The 16220-nt window shown below is 43.8% G+C and overlaps 1 protein-coding gene across 1 annotated transcript; it reads right to left on the bottom strand.

The window, feature by feature from the left end:
• Positions 1-38: 38 nt before the first annotated feature.
• Positions 39-13410, bottom strand: LOC134203267 (uncharacterized). Its single transcript, XM_062678144.1, has 13 exons — positions 13255-13410; positions 12813-13184; positions 12126-12674; positions 11839-12060; positions 11747-11773; positions 11178-11477; positions 10806-11114; positions 10411-10740; positions 2086-2367; positions 1834-2022; positions 1568-1768; positions 1055-1507; positions 39-996 (listed from the first exon to the last, which is right to left on the bottom strand). The coding sequence occupies exons 1-13, from the start codon at positions 13265-13267 to the stop codon at positions 98-100; spliced, it is 4146 nt and encodes a 1381-aa protein (XP_062534128.1). The 5' UTR covers positions 13268-13410; the 3' UTR covers positions 39-97.
• Between the last annotated feature and the right edge of the window lie 2810 nt (positions 13411-16220).

The following is a 16220-nucleotide window of genomic DNA, read 5'->3' on the forward strand; positions in this document are numbered from 1 at the left end:
AACTTTCGGACATTCGTTAAGTTTCAAAACACAAATCGTTGCACACTTCCAATGAATAAGATTTTATATAAAATCTACACCGTAACCCTTCTTTACCTTAATTGAAGAAGGGCGGACGCTGGAAACCCATCGGAACAGCTGAAGGTGATCCTGCATTGTAAGCCATCGCAGCCATCCGCTGTTGCATCCACGGACTGGGGTTGCCACCCATTGGGCCCGGCATTCTACCCGTGTGCGGGGGACCAAAGGAAGGTGACGGTCCCATGGGACCACCATTGCCCCTGTTGAAGTTCGGCTGATGCTGTGGAGGACATACGTTAAAGAAACCGCCAGGACCAACTCCTCTCTGTTGGAACATGCTGCTTTGCGGAGGGAATTCCATTAGAGGTGGATTGCCATCAGGGAAACCGAGCAAACCGGACGATGGAAGTGCCTGAGCCACATGGTTAGCATTCATGGGTACGTTCATCTGCTGCATTCCCATATCTGCGTCTGGAAATGGGCTCGGCATAGGTACGGGTTCTTGTGAAGCGTCCGAGTACCAATTGGCTGCGAAAGCTTTGTCTGGTTTCCTCGGGGCTGCGTCTTCCAAGCGTACCTGCTTTGGGGCCGGAGGTAGCACGTCCGTGTCCTTGACATCCTCGTACGGATAGTCGTGCTGTAGTTTACTCGTCACATCCAACAGCTTTTCTTGTTCGCGCGGTGTCAACCGCACGAAGTGTTCCCGCTGAGTAAACTCGGGGTATTTGTTCTTCAAAATATTGATCTGCTGGTGCTTCGGGAACATGTTGAAGCTTGGGATTTTTTCACGGGCGAGGAATACTTCATTGATAAGATGGGTTTTGATATCATCGGGTAAGCTTTCGAACACTTGTCGCTCGAGTTCAAGCTGATGAAACTCAGGGAGAATACGAGGCCTAAGTACGTTTCTCAAGTGCTCGAATGAAATATGCTCTTCCTGACAACAGAAATTATTAAACAGGCGAGGATCATATTCTGAAATGTGACAAAGAAATAAGATTAATGATTCTAATCAAATTGTTGGATTTCTTACCTTCATAACACGGGTTGACAATGAACTGTCCAGACTTAGGTATGGTGGAAACGTTGACTGCTTCGAGCATGCTGTCCTTATCTTTGAAGCAAACGATTGCCGTGAATGGAGACTGTTTCTGAACGTACTTGACTGTTCCGATCTGCGAGAATGCAGCGTGAACATCTTCGGTGGTTGATACAGGGTTTAGCCTTTCTAGAAGAACCGATTGCTCTCGCTCGGCCACCAAGGTTTCCCTTGCCAAGTGCACCAGAATACGTTTGCCATTGACCATTTTTTGGTTATACGTGCAAGCCAAATCGGCAGCTAAATCTATTTTAAATCTCACAAAGCAAATCTTACTGTTGTCTTCTTCTAGGATTAATGCGCGATAGTCTACAATGTCACCACATTTAATGAATAGGTCTCGGATGTGCTCCAGCGTCGTATCCAATGAAACGTTGTTGATTTGTACTGAAATTGAAAGCGTTTTTTGATGAGTAATTTCTAAAAAGTGTGCACATGTTAACTCACTTGAATTATCGTTGAAGAAAGACTTAAAAGGAATGTCGGTTTCTTTTCTAGGCTTGGAACGCAGCTCCATGTCTTCCTTGATATTTTCATTGTAGTTGGTATAACTTAAATATTTTTCCTTCTGACGTCGGAAAGGAGAGTTTCCAATATTTGAACTTTCGCGGGCTTCTTTATCTGTCGGAGGTGAAGGATCGTAACCCTCTATTGTGAAAGTGGAAAATAAAATCAATCGCTCGAATCGACATTTTCAAACTAATCATACTTACGGACTATTTTTACTGCTTCATTGTTGATGTACTCCGTGTTGAGCAGGGCTTCAAAGGCTGGATATTTGTTTTTAGTAATTTTATACTTTGCCACATAATTGGCCCGATCGTCGAACGCATCGAAGCGCATATCATAGACGATATTTAACACACTTAGTAACTCAAATCGTATTTCATCATCTGTTATGACTAAAAAATAAATAGAAAAATTATTAAACGTGCTTTACCAAAAGTTTCTCCAACTTGACGCACATGGACTATGGAACTTAACGGTGAGAACCCGTTCGTCTTTTGCGAAATTGAACGGCGGACTGTCCATCAGGTGAACCCCCAGCTTGCTGCCCTCCAGATAGTGAGGCTGCTGGCAGAACGCATTCTCTGCGTGCTTCAGGTTCATGAAGCTGATGATGGCAGATTTGCGTAGATAGCAGCTCTTTTTTTCCACAGCTGAGTAATCAATGACGCTACCATAGTTGTTGAAATAAGCGATGACGTCCTCCGCGAGAGTGTCCCGTGGAATGTTACCGACAAATACTGCAATTAATGAAGAAGGCATTAGGACATAATAGGAATAAAAATGCCGATTACCTAATCTATTTTTGAGAATCTAACATGTTCATTAAATCACATTTATTATTCAAAATTCGAATCTTCATAATTAAACATATTTTACGATACCGACGAAATAATAGGTTTCATAAAAAGTACCAACGAGTGACTGACAGAAAAAATGCTGACGGGAGTCGAATGCTAATTAGTGAGATAAATTTTATTTCGTCAACCAACAACGTAGAAATACATGTATCTACATATATTATACATATACATTAGACCTCTTCATGTTTTCAAAAAGTATCAAACGTTCAATCGGTCAGCACAGAATCACAATTCTTATGCTAAAATAAGTCTCCTGTCAAATTTTCAGCTAAATCGGATAAAATTTTGAGGTGGCTTAAGTCGATTTAGTGTTTCTGGCCTATTTTCAATTTTGGAAAAAATCTAACAAGAGATATAAACGTCGAAAACTATCACAACAACCTCTATACGGAAGCTTTTGGTGTGCTCTACAAGTCTTGTGAACATTGCGATTCGTTCCGTTCACGTTTTGTCCATGTTAAAGTGATTTGAGTGCATAAGTGCATAAAAATACTGTTTCCCCCAAACGTCGTTGTTCTACAAAATTCTTGAATTTATAACAAATGATTGCTAATTTATTATTATTCCTCTTTTTTCCCTGGAAATTTAAGTAATATAATTGCCAATGTGCGATTTACCGTTTAATTCTTAAAAATCAGAAGCTGAACATTTGTCGTAAATTTGCACGTTAGGTTTTCTTCAATCAAGTTGTTCGAACAAAACATAAATCAAATCATATGATATTTGATGCTTACAACAAACGACTTCCAAATTTAGTTAATTTCACCATATGTCCGCATGCTTATAACATCGAGTGCATCGTAGTAACAAGTGAAATCGAAGCTTCTTTGTTTGAACAACTTGTTTGAAGAAATCTCAGCGTGTAAATTTATGACAAATGTTCAGCTTCTGATTTTTAAGAATTTAACGGTAAATCACACATAGGCAATTATATTACTCAAATTTCCAGGGAAAAAAGAGGAATAATAATATAATAAATTAGCAATCATTTGACATAAATTCGAGAATTTATAAGAACAACGACCTTTGGGGGAAACAGTATTTTTATGCACTTATGAACTCAAATCACTTTAACATGGACAAAACGTGAACGGAACGAATCGCAATGTTCACAAGACTTGTAGAGCACACCAAAAGCTTCCGTATAGAGGTTGTTGCGATAGTTTTCGACGTTTATATCTCTTGTTAGATTTTTTCCAAAATTGAAAATACCCCAAAAACATAAAATCGACTTGAGCCACCTCGAAATTTTATCCGAATTAGCTGAAAATTTGACAGGAGATCTATTTTAGCATAAGAATTGTGATTCTGGGCTGACCAATTGAATTTTTGATACTTTTTAAAAACATGAAGAGGTCTAATATACATACATAGGTCTGTGCTCATGCACTACTTCTAAAATTTCGGCCCCTGATAAGGCTAGTTCGCCGACTGGTCGGCTGATCAAGTGCAACGTTGTCTCGCCCTCTCCTCGGCGGACATGCCACACACTTCCTTACCAGAACCCTTCTGACTCTCCCCGGCGTCGAGAGTGTTCCACCAGCTCCGGGGAAGGCAACTTCCGCACTGATAGTGCCCCGACTACCGGCGCAGGGAACGCTTTCGCGCATTGTGCCAACTTCGTCTTCGGGTTGCAGAGGTAGCCCGAAAGTTACGGTGGTGGATCACTTCCGCACTGGTGATGCCCTACATACCCGAAGCACTTCATTCTTCGTTCTTTAGCAGGTTGGCTGATCGAGTGCCGAGGTCGGCCCGACGATACGGGTTGATAGAAGACCTCCGGTTCACCGGTGCCCCGATGACCCGAGGCCAAACACTGTTCATTGCACTGGATTTCCGTCCGATGCTTATTTGCTGGTCTCTTCTCCATCTACGCTGCAGCTCTGATAGTATTGGCGTCACGACTCTACTTACCGCATTCCACGTACCTTCATCATGGCACATTTTCTCTGCGATGTTGTCCGCCCATATGGCAGGCATTCCTCTGCGTCAGCGGTTCTCAACCCTTTACTTGAGAGGTACCCCTTCTAACTTTTATATTCATTAAGATACCCCCTATTTTTTAGGCTATAAATAAAAATAAGTAACAATTCGCTAACTGAGCGCTTTTTAACTGGACTGTTTTTGCCTTTCTCGTACAACAAAGTTGTACCAGAAGGCTATAATTTCACTCCAAAAGCCAAATTTTGACAGGAGGCTCGGAGACCCATAGTGTTATATACCAATCGACTCAGCTCGAAAAACTGAGTAAATGTCCGTCTGTGTGTGTGTGTGTGTGGATGTGTGTAGCCCCGGGAATTTTTTTTGTTAAACACGTTTCATATAGGACTTGACCGGTTCGAGTGAAACTAGTTTTATTCGACGGAGAAACTTTCCTAGTTGGACACTATTGTTTTCGTTTACTAATAACTCATTCGGTTTGAATAATATTTCTATTTTTCTTGTAACAAATACGCTGTTTACATGCACACTTTAAGTCATTAATCAATTTAGCCGTGACGCAATCCATTACTCTCATAGTTGAGTAATTCTTAAGTAGCGTGATATAATCGCATCAAAGCTTTTAACCGCCAAAATGTAGGCAATTTACGTTGCATTTACCATACTAATTCGAATTCAACACATTGAATCGAGAAAGGCATAATCACCACTGGTGGATACATTTGGGTTTTAACTTAGCGTTCGCTAACTGGGCCAAAGCTGGGCGCTCTTTAACTGGACTTTTTTTTAACTGGGCGTTCGCTAACTGGGCCAAAGCCCAGTTAAAAAGCAGTTATCCGTAAAAAAACAACAACAAAGACTCGGTGACGAGGGGATTCTGAATGGGGGGGCCTCTTGCAAGGAGGCTTCCGAGCCTCTTGAAAGAAGGCTTCCGAGCCTCTTGAAAGGAGGCTTCCGAGCCTCTTGAAAGGAGGCTTCCGAGCCTCTTGAAAGGAGGCTTCCGAGCCTCTTGAAAGGAGGCTTCCGAGCCTCTTGAAAGGAGGCTTCCGAGCCTCTTGAAAGGAGGCTTCTGAGCCTCTTGAAAGGAGGCTTCTGAGCCTCTTGAAAGGAGGCTTCCTGAGCCTCTTGAAAGGAGGCTTCCAGCTCTTGAAAGGAGGCTTCTGAGCCTCTTGAAAGGAGGCTCTGAGCCTCTTGAAAGGAGGCTTCTGAGCCTCTTGAAAGGAGGCTTCTGAGCCTCTTGAAAGGAGGCTTCCTGAGCCTCTTGAAAGGAGGCTTGAGCCTCTTGAAAGGAGGCTCTGAGCCTCTTGAAAGGAGGCTTCCGGGCCTCTTGAAAGGAGGCTTCTGAGCCTCTTGAAAGGAGGCTTCTGAGCCTCTTGAAAGGAGGCTTCTGAGCCTCTTGAAAGGAGGCTTCCTGAGCCTCTTGAAAGGAGGCTTCTGAGCCTCTTGGAAAGGAGGCTTCCTGAGCCTCTTGAAAAGAGGCTTCTGAGCCTCTTGAAAGGAGGCTTGAGCCTCTTGAAAGGAGGCTTCTGAGCCTCTTGAAAGGAGGCTTCCTGAGCCTCTTGAAAGGAGGCTTCTGAGCCTCTTGAAAGAAGGCTTCTGAGCCTCTTGAAAGGAGGCTTGAGCCTCTTGAAAGGAGGCTTCTGAGCCTCTTGAAAGGAGGCTCTGAGCCTCTTGAAAGGAGGCTTCTGAGCCTCTTGAAAGGAGGCTTCTGAGCCTCTTGAAAGGAGGCTTCTGAGCCTCTTGAAAGGAGGCTTCTGAGCCTCTTGAAAGGAGGCTTCCTGAGCCTCTTGAAAGGAGGCTTCTGAGCCTCTTGAAAGGAGGCTTCTGAGGCCTCTTGAAAGGAGGCCTGAGCCTCTTGAAAGGAGGCTTCAAGCCTCTTGAAAGGAGGCTTCTGAGCCTCTTGAAAGGAGGCTTCCTGAGCCTCTTGAAAGGAGGCTTGGAGCCTCTTGAAAGGAGGCTTCCTGAGCCTCTTGAAAGGAGGCTTCTGAGCCTCTTGAAAGGAGCCTCTTGAAAGGAGGCTTCTGAGCCTCTTGAAAGGAGGCCTGAGCCTCTTGAAAGGAGGCTTCCTGAGCCTCTTGAAAGGGAGGCCTGAGCCTCTTGAAAGGAGGCTCCTGAGTTTCTTGGAAGGAGGCTCCTGAGTTTCTTGGAAGGAGGCTCTGGAGCCTCTTGGAAGGAGGTTTGAGCCTATTGGAAGGAGGCTTCCGAGGCCTCTTGGAAGGAGGCTTCCAGCCTCTTGGAAGGAGGCTTCCAGCCTCTAGGAAGGAGGCTTCCTGAGCCTCTTGGAAGGAGGCTTCCGAGCCTCTTGGAAGGAGGCTTCCTGAGCCTCTTGGAAGGAGGCTTGAGCCTCTTGGAAGGATGCTTCCGAGCCTCTTGGAAGGAGGCCTGAGGCCTCTTGGAAGGAGGCTTCCGAGCCTCTTGGAAGGAGGCTTCTGAGCCTCTTGGAAGGAGGCTTCCAGGCCTCTTGGAAGGAGGCTTCCTGAGCCTCTTGGAAGGAGGCTTCCGAGCCTCTTGGAAGGAGGCTTCCGAGCCTCTTGGAAGGAGGCTTCTGAGCCTCTTGGAAGGAGGCTTCTGAGCCTCTTGGAAGGAGGCTTCCGAGCCTCTTGGAAGGAGGCTTCCGAGCCTCTTGGAAGGAGGCTTCCGAGCCTCTTGGAAGGAGGCTTCCGAGCCTCTTGGAAGGAGGCTTCCTAGCCTCTTGGAAGGAGGCTTCCGAGCCTCTTTAAAGGAGGCTTCCGAGCCTCTTGGAAGGAGGCTTCCGAGCCTCTTGGAAGGAGGCTTCCGAGCCTCTTGGAAGGAGGCTTCCTAGCCTCTTGGAAGGAGGCTTCCGAGCCTCTTTAAAGGAGGCTTCCGAGCCTCTTGGACGGAGGCTTCCGAGCTTCTTGGAATGAGGCTTCCGAACCTCTTCAAAGGAAGCTTCCGAGCCTCTTGAAAGGAAACTTTCGAGCCTCTTGATGGAGACTTTCGAGCCTTTCGAAACGATGCTTCCAAACCTGAAAGAAGGCTTACGAGCTGCTTTGAAGAAGGCTCCTGAGACGCTTAGAAGAATACTTTCAAGCCTCTTGAAAGGAGGCTTCCGAGCCTCTTGAAAGGAGGCTTCCGAGCCTCTTGAAAGGAGGCTCCTGAGCCTCTTAAAAGGAGGCTTCCGAGCCTCTTGAAAGGAGGCTTCCGAGCCTCTTGAAAGGAGGCTTCCGAGCCTCTTGAAAGGAGGCTTCGAGCCTCTTGAAAGGAGGCTTCCGAGCCTCTTGAAAGGAGGCTTCCGAGCCTCTTGAAAGGAGGCTTCCGAGCCTCTTGAAAGGAGGCTTCCGAGCCTCTTGAAAGGAGGCTTCCGAGCCTCTTGAAAGGAGGCTTCCGAGCCTCTTGAAAGGAAACTTTCGAGCCTTATGATGGAGACTTTCGAAACGATGCTTCCAAACCTGAAAGAAGACTTACGAGCTGCTTGGAAGAAGGCTTCTGAGAGGCTTAGAAGAATACTTTCAAGCCTCTTGTAACAAATCTACTGAGGTTTTTGAAAAAATCCTTCATTCCTCTCAAAAGCCTTTGCTACTTTGTTCAATACTACCTTTGTTCACTTGACGTAATCGTCATAAAACAGTCAATAAAAATGAAAGAATCGTGGGTTCTTTGATCAATTTTGCATGAAAGGCAGTCATGAAAAGTTGTTATGCGATATATGCGTTATATGATATATGCGAAGAATAGTGACTAGTCGATACATTAATCATATTCCTTTAATTCACCGGGTTGAAAGTGGTAATAAACACAAAAATAAAGCAGATATTGCACACTTTCATGCCCTGTCACTGAACAAATATTTTTTTAGATTTTTTTTGCATGTCATTCATTCGCGTTTCTATAGATATTGAATGTGGCAGATATATAAACATCGCGTGACATCTCTCATTGAAAATGTGAAATTGCAGTACTGCTCACAACCCTTCATATACTGTGCTGGTTGCGGTGGGCAGGATTCTTTAGGTTTTCATAATAACAATATATTATACTGACCGCCCTGCATATTATGTACAATACAAAGTTTTGGAATAAAAAACTACACAATTATGTAAACTGTATCAATAAGTTTTCATTGGAGTTGTAATACATTCGCCATTACGCATTTTCCGAGGTGCCTCCTGTGACCCCAGAAGCACATGTACCCCAGGTTGAGAACCGCTGGCCTGTATGATGCTGGATTCCCCGGCGGTTTCCCTGATTTCGGCAGTAGCACTAGTTTCTGGATCTTCCACCTATCCGGAAAGTTACCATCTGCTAGGCATTTCTGCAGCACAAATCTGGAAACGCCAGTATCGCAGTTTTCAGAGCCACGTTTGGAATTCCATCCGGACCGGGACCTTTCGCCACTGATGACAGCTCGTCGTTGGATACTGCAATGGTGACTCGGTCTCCATCTTCGTACGGTGTAGACTGCCACGTCGTAGAATCCCTCATTTTTGCTATTGCGACACCGACACGATAAGCATTGCCTCAAGGATCAGCGTCTGATTCCCAGCACAACTCCTTGAAACAGTTGAATTTACTGATTTTGATCTCCCGTTTGAAAGCTTCACGGAAAACTATCCTACGCTATTCTCTGACCTTTTCAGACCTTGTCCTCTGGCACCAGTAATTTGGGCGTCGGCTACAATGGCTCCAGTTTCCCCGGCGTCGACGCATCACAAGCCCTCGCTAGCGTTTCCTGCTTCAAGATTTGATGCGCCGCAGCCAACTCAAAGTGCTTCTCCTTGTCAAAGTCCTTCGTCCTCTATCTTCTCCCGGATCGCTTAGTGATCGCTATGAATGTAGTCTTCACACTCTCTCCACACCATGTTTCTCACCAGCGACGGACTGCAAAACGGTACCTTCGTTGCCCAGTTTCATTTCCATCTTTGCAAGTGCCTTCAGCAAACTAACCTCTGGCGTTGGTCAGTCTGATTCCCCATTCTACTGCTCAAGCGTTGAAGTGGCCTCCAATGATTACCGGTTTTCGGCTGATTAGCTTCTCCGTGAATGCATCCAGCATTACGTTATTCTGCTCCAAAGTTTAGCTTGAAGGTGCGTAGCAGCTACACACGAAGATCCCATTAATGTTGGCGATAACAAAATCTTCACTAGAGCTGTCTACCACTTCTTGAATAGGGAATTAGCCTATCACTTGGATAGCCGCAATCCCTGATGAATCCGTCACTCAGTTGCCGTTATTTGAAGGGATTCGATACGGCTCAGCAATAATTGCCACGTTGCACATTGCTTCTGTTGTCGACTGCCACTACAGTTGATGTGCGGTGTTGCCATTAATCCCGGCCCGCCATCGCCTTCTTGTATGCAGGGCATTGGAATAAGCCACCCGTCGTATGGTTGTCTCCGTCCTCCCGTTTTCAAGAGCAGGCATCTCGGTTGCTTCGTACAGTCCCTAGCAACGTGTCCTTCTTTGCCACATTTTCTACATATACCGGGTCTGTCCGGACATTTACAGTTTCACGCCAGGTGTCCAAATGCCATGCATTTGAAGCATCGCTCCATCTCTTTGGTGACCCGCGGGGTGAGTCTCAACGGCCACACCGACCATCCGCCATCCACGTTTTCGCTTATATTGAGTGTATGCAGCGTCATAAAATCTTGGGCCCCCTTAAACTGTGGAAATAATTTTTAACGACCCACTTCTTCTCATAAAATTTTTAGTCCTGAAAAAAACAAATTTTCTTTTCACGATGCGCCACTAACAGCCACCAAGATCGAAATTCATTTTTTCAATAATTAAATGCCTTTAATCTATTATTTTTAATAGTTGGCCAAAATCTTAAAAAGTTCGTGAGTGAATGAGTCTGTCGTTCGATTGGTACCGAAATCTCCAAAGTCGGCTGAAAGACGGCAGTGTTATTAGCCCATACTTCCTGACCACTTTCCGTGACGGTCTTAAATTCGAATCTGCAGAATGACCCTCCTATCTTCCCGAAGAACGTAATCCTACGTCAAAATGGTACTTACATTTATGCGCATTGTGTACTCCAAATTCCTTATCATCCCTCGACGGTACGTCTGGCTTCTGGGCTCCGCAAAGCGTACGCATTTCTTCGATCGTCTTCCGCGAGTGCGATCGTAAGTTTAAAAACGTCTTCGGCAATCTGCAGTACAGTGGGAATACATCGATCTTGAAACGCGTCATCGCGCCGCGCAACCGATTGAGTACCGTGTGCGCCGAAATATCCTCCTTGAGATCGAAGTACGCATAGTGATTCGCAGGCTTGATGACGTCTTCCACCGTATCGGGGCCGAGAATTTTCTGCACCTCGGTGAGAATGCCCTCCTCGTTAACATCTGGAACAATGCACAATACGGTGTTAATATAATCTCAACCACGTTGTAGCTATAGTCCGGATTACTTGGAGGCAATTGTTTCAGTATGAGGCTATTTGCCGGCAAAAAGTCCATTCCGGGTAGAAATGAATGCTTGATGAGGACCCTTTTCCCTCGATAAGTGTCGTGGTGGTGGGTTAAAATTTGTTTCGCATCCGCCTTCGAAAGGGCATTGAGAATCGCCGCCGAAGAAGGATAATACGGATCTTTGCTGCAATACAGATGAACATGTTTGATCCGCGAGGGTTGGAACAGCTCACGTAAATCATTTTCCTCGATTCCTTTGGGAAGATTTGCTACGGTTAGGCAGCTTGTTGTGTAAATATTGTCTGCATCTGAAGGAAAATGTTAGTCAAATATAGAGCAATGCCAATAAAGTAAAACATTCAACTTTTTACCTTCTACAAGCGGATTATTATCCTTGTTTTGGGTTGCTGCAGATGTACTTGGTTTATCAGAGCCGTCTGATGAGCTTGGCTTCGATGCAGTGACTTTTACGTCCGCAGCGGTCCCCTTGGTTTTCAGAGAAGGTCCAAACTGCTTTGGCTTCTGTGGCACAGGCTGCTGTTTGCCGGCAGCATCTGCCAATGGTTCTATGTTTTTGTCATTTTTAATATTTTTGTCCATAGTTTTCAAAAGATCTCTGAGAAAATCATCTGCGCCTCGTCCATATTTTGTTACAGTATTAGGCTTCTTTTCTGAAATTTGAAAAAATAACGGCGATTACTACTTTTTGCGTGATTAAAGAAATCGCATAATGTAGAAGGGTTAAAATTCCTGCCAATTGTTGAACATCCCTTGCCTGCCGCTAACCGCAAGTCGACCACATCTGTATATGGAGGCCCATATACACATGTGCTCGACTTGCGGTTAAGGGCAGTTGCAGTCTGTAGAAAATGATAAGGATTTCAGCCGTCCAACATTATGCGAATTCCTTATTTGGTATGTTTCTGTTTCTGTTTCAAACCTTCTTCATGTAGCTTGATGTGACCATCTAAAATTATAAAATGATCGTCAGTGCATAAAAAGACAAAGATAGTCATTCGTGTGCTTACTTACCACGATCTCGCAGCTGAATTTTCTTTGAAACCGGCAAAGTTTCCTGTGTCAAATCACAAACTTTCAGAACCTTGCGATACAAACTAAATTGATGATAACTGCGCGCCAATGACACCGCCGATGGACTATCGAAACAAATAATCCACCTGGTTTCAAGCTTTTCTAAGAAACTGATGGTGCCGCATTTCTTGAACATCGAACTCACATCGTAGTCTTTAAGATCTATCATTTTTGGAAAGAAAAGCTAATCAGATTGGTCATAAGTCACGCTTTATCACACAACTCACATGGACGGACGTTATCCACCGTAATAGAATTCTTGCAAATTGCATATTTTGCTACATGGGCGGCCGTCATACGTGCTTTACCCGGCACCAGATACACCTTCAGTTTTTTATCCATGATAATTGCCCCTTTGAAACGGTTTATCACTGCATCTCGATCGGCAGCCTTGTCCATACACAGTGCCAATGTGACTGTTTTGTCGCCGGTCGGTGCAATCTTGAAATGCCTCACAGGGGCAATCGATTCAAAATTGCTCTTATATCGGTTGAGATCTTCAAACGGAAGCTCCGGATAATTCTCCACAATCACGAACGGCTTCCGATACTTGATGTCCTTCATGTTCTCTATGACCTGTGCGTGATCAATCCGATCATCCGCCGCGATCCTGCTCAAAGTGTACGGATCCCCGTTCAGAATCATTTCCAATCCTAGCGATTGGGAAGCAGCCGACGAAGATGCAAACTGCACATAAGCCGCGAAGCCAGTCTTTACGACAAATTTTATGTCACCACAGGATAGAAAATGGTCGAATATATCCTCCTCAGATACATCTACGAAAAAGTAAAAGTCAACTACCTAGTTCTGTCGTAATCTGGCCAATCTGAAAACTACTCCAATACCAACACTAATCCCAATAAAATGGCGCATACGTCACTTTGCCACATTACGGGAAAACATTCGAAACCTACCCGCCGCCAGATCATCGACCCGGATAGCTGCCGCATAATCCAACTCCACTTTTTCCAGCGCATGCCACACCCGAATGCGCTTGCCGAAGAACTTCCGATTGTTCATCTGCTCGACCGCTTTGTCCGCCTCCCCCTTGGACCGGTAAACAACCCGCGCATGGTACAAGTGGTTGTGGGTACGCCAAAAGGTCATATCCTTCATGAAGCCGTGCTGCTTGAACAAGCAGTAGTACTTCTCGTAATTTACCTTCCCGGTGTTACCCACGTACACCTCGAACTGATCTGCCAGCAAGAGCAGATCCTGGACGTACTCCGATTCGTACTCATCGGGCTCGGAAGAGTAGTCCAGCGAGATATCCGTCTCGGTGATGTCTGAAATTTAAAAAAAATATTCAAATGCAAACAATACTGCATAGAACAATGGTTAATGTAGGGAACTTACGTCGCGACATCATTCAGGGTCCGATAAATAATGAAATCGTTGATTGAAAATATATTTTCGCACCAGAAAATAAAAAAATATTCCAAATGGCGTTTAATGACAACGCTGCCGACACCGACAGTTTGATGTTTCTTCGGTTCCCTTTCACCTGTTTGTTTCGCTTTCTCCGTTTTCTTCCGACCATCCATCTTTTATGAATTTTCAGTACCGGGTATGTGTCTTGGCTATCTTTTCAATTCTCGAGCAACATATGATTAGGGCCGAAAAACCAACAAGCTGAACCGAGAAAAATGAGGTTCAAATTTTCTATGACTAATTCAATTCATTTATTGAAGTAGAAACTCATTTCATTGCCAAAACCGTGTCAATACTATACGTAAATGGTTATATTATAACAGCAGATCAAGATTAATTGAAAAACCATTCGAAATCTACAAAATTTTAGCTAAAACAAAAATCGCGCCGTTTACTCGGCAACACGTCTAGTTTTTAAGCCGTTTGCTCAAAGCTACTAACACCATCGGATTTGTTTAGATTTGTTAGCCAAAGCAGTTTTGCTATGCGATATATCGAAAACCTAGTAAGAATATACATTAAAAAAAACTTGAAGCTAGTTTTTCTAAATTAACAATATAAAGTGAACGGCCTAAAAACCAAAGCAACCATTCCGCATGGTAGTTAAGGGCGCCAACAAAGGACTTAAAAACCACAACGGTGCAAATGGTTCATGAGACGTTCACTCAAAATAGCAATTAATGTGTTTCTTAAGAGATATCAAGTACGGTGTTTTAACTAGCATGAAGAATAATTTACAAAGCAATCGTTCATGCCAGAAAAACAAAAATCATGGTTTTGGTTTATAAGCCGTAATCATATGTTACGCGAGAATTGGACGTATTTTGTGAACTGAAAATAAAGAGAATGAAGAGATGACTTATTTTAGCAGGGGGCTGAAGAGAAGACTTATTTATACGCCTACCCATCATTCGTACAATGTTTTCGTTTTAATTTCGTTTATTTCATGATAACAAAGCGTCAAAAGTATCGACGGGCTTCTTTTCGACATAAAAAGCCATTGACTTTTCCAAATAAATGAAAGTGTGCGTGACTTCGCAGTATTCCTGTCAATGTGTGCTGTCTTCCTCCAAAAGTATTCGTGATATTTTTGCCGCAACAAGATTACCACCCACTTTTATTTTATATATCCTATACAGTGACGTTGGTGTGCGAAAAATTGCGCTTGGAGAACTCAATACTAACACAAAAGGCTCGATATACAGTAGCCGTTCGATAACTGCAAAATGTTTACTTTTCAGTTAACGAATGCCGTTCGATAACTGCAACGCATTCTAGACGTCAAACGGTTGTCAATCGACGTCAGATGCAATAAAAGTGCATCCAAATGTGCAGCGCAATGCAGCTGTCATTGAGTTTGACATCAGTTTGAAGTTTGGCGGTCCGATAACTGCAAAACTGTTGCAACCTGGGTGCTGCGGATAGAGCCGCTTTTCTGCTCTCAAGCGAGTAGAGGGATATTTTGAAATCAATCCCATAAGCAAAATTATTTTGCAGTTACTTGGCTGTCAAACATTTCCCGCTCTTCGAATTTCTCTTTCCATGCTGCATGAAGGCGCACAAATGCGCGAGACTCTACATGACTTTACGATGGTTTACATACATTCCTGCTCCAATCAGCTGGTGAATCTCGTGAAATTTCGTAACGAGTGCTTTTTAATTGCATTCCTACTAATACTCAACTCGAAATATAATGTGGAAATATTTGTTACAAATAATACAAAACTCAATCTAAGTTTATTTTTATTTTTTTCCCAAATAATAACAATACTTCTCAATATAGGATCTGAAACGAACATAACCACAATCTTCAATGTTTGGCTCCGGCACAATAGAAAAGTTTGGCTTCAGTTTGACAACCAAATCGATTCTATTCGCACCACCCAGGTTGCAACTATCGAATTGCAGTTAAAAAGCATTGCAGTTAAATGACTTGCAGTTATCGAACGTCTACTGTACCTCAACCAATTGGGTCCTAAAATGAAGAATATATATTCGATTTTCTTTCAGGGAACGACGAAGCTAATCATCCTGAACGCGTTAGTTTTTCTTCCGACCCAAAAATCGAAAAGATCATTGTTTGATTTGAAATTAAAAACCCAGATTGATCCACCTAGCGGTGATGGTGCCTTTCTCGTTTTTTTTTTCGAGTGAGTAATTTCTACGCACTTTTGGAATGAAGAAAAACATATTTTGGGCATATCTATCGAGCCCATAGTCCGATCTGGCCAATTTTGAATAGGAAACAATGGGACATGTTTTTGCGTCGAATGCAACCTGTTGCGAGGAAATTGGTTGAGGGTAAGTACTAAAAAAGTGATCTATAAATTTTTACGCGCTTTTTCATGAGAAAAAGTATTTTGACCATAACTTCTGAGCCCATAGTCCGATCCGGCCAATTGTCAATAGGAAACAATGGGACAGGATTCTGCGTCGAATGCAACTTGTTGCGAGCAAATCGGTTAGGGCTAAGTGCCTGAAAAGTGGGCTAGACTTTTCCACTCGTTGTTGCCTAGAAATAAGTATTTTGACCATAACTTCTGAGATCATAGTCCGATCCGGCCAATTGTCAATATGAAATAATGAGACAGGATTCTGCGTCGAATGGAACTTGTTGCGAGCAAATCTGTTAGGGCTAAGTGCCTGAAAAGTGGGCTAGACTTTTCCACTCGTTGTTGCCTAGAAATAAGTATTTTGACCATTACTTCTGAGCCCATAGTCCGATCCGGCCAATTGTCAATAGGAAATAATGGGACAGGATTCAGCGTCGAATGCAACTTGTTGCGAGCAAATCGGTTATGGTTAAGTGCATGAAAAGTGGGCTAGACTTTTCCACTCGTTGTTGCCTAGAAAAAAGTATTTTGACCATTACTTCTGAGCCCATAGTCCGA

The sequence above is a fragment of the Armigeres subalbatus genome, chromosome 1 (assembly GCF_024139115.2).
Source record: "Armigeres subalbatus isolate Guangzhou_Male chromosome 1, GZ_Asu_2, whole genome shotgun sequence".
Taxonomy (NCBI): Eukaryota; Metazoa; Arthropoda; class Insecta; order Diptera; family Culicidae; genus Armigeres; species Armigeres subalbatus.

Coding starts and splice junctions, on each gene's coding strand:
- LOC134203267 (XM_062678144.1), bottom strand. Junction 11,774..11,838: donor AATTCAGCTGCGAGATCGTG/GTAAGTAAGCAC, acceptor TTATAATTTTAG/ATGGTCACATCAAGCTACAT. Junction 2,368..10,410: donor AGTACACAATGCGCATAAAT/GTAAGTACCATT, acceptor CATTAATTGCAG/TATTTGTCGGTAACATTCCA.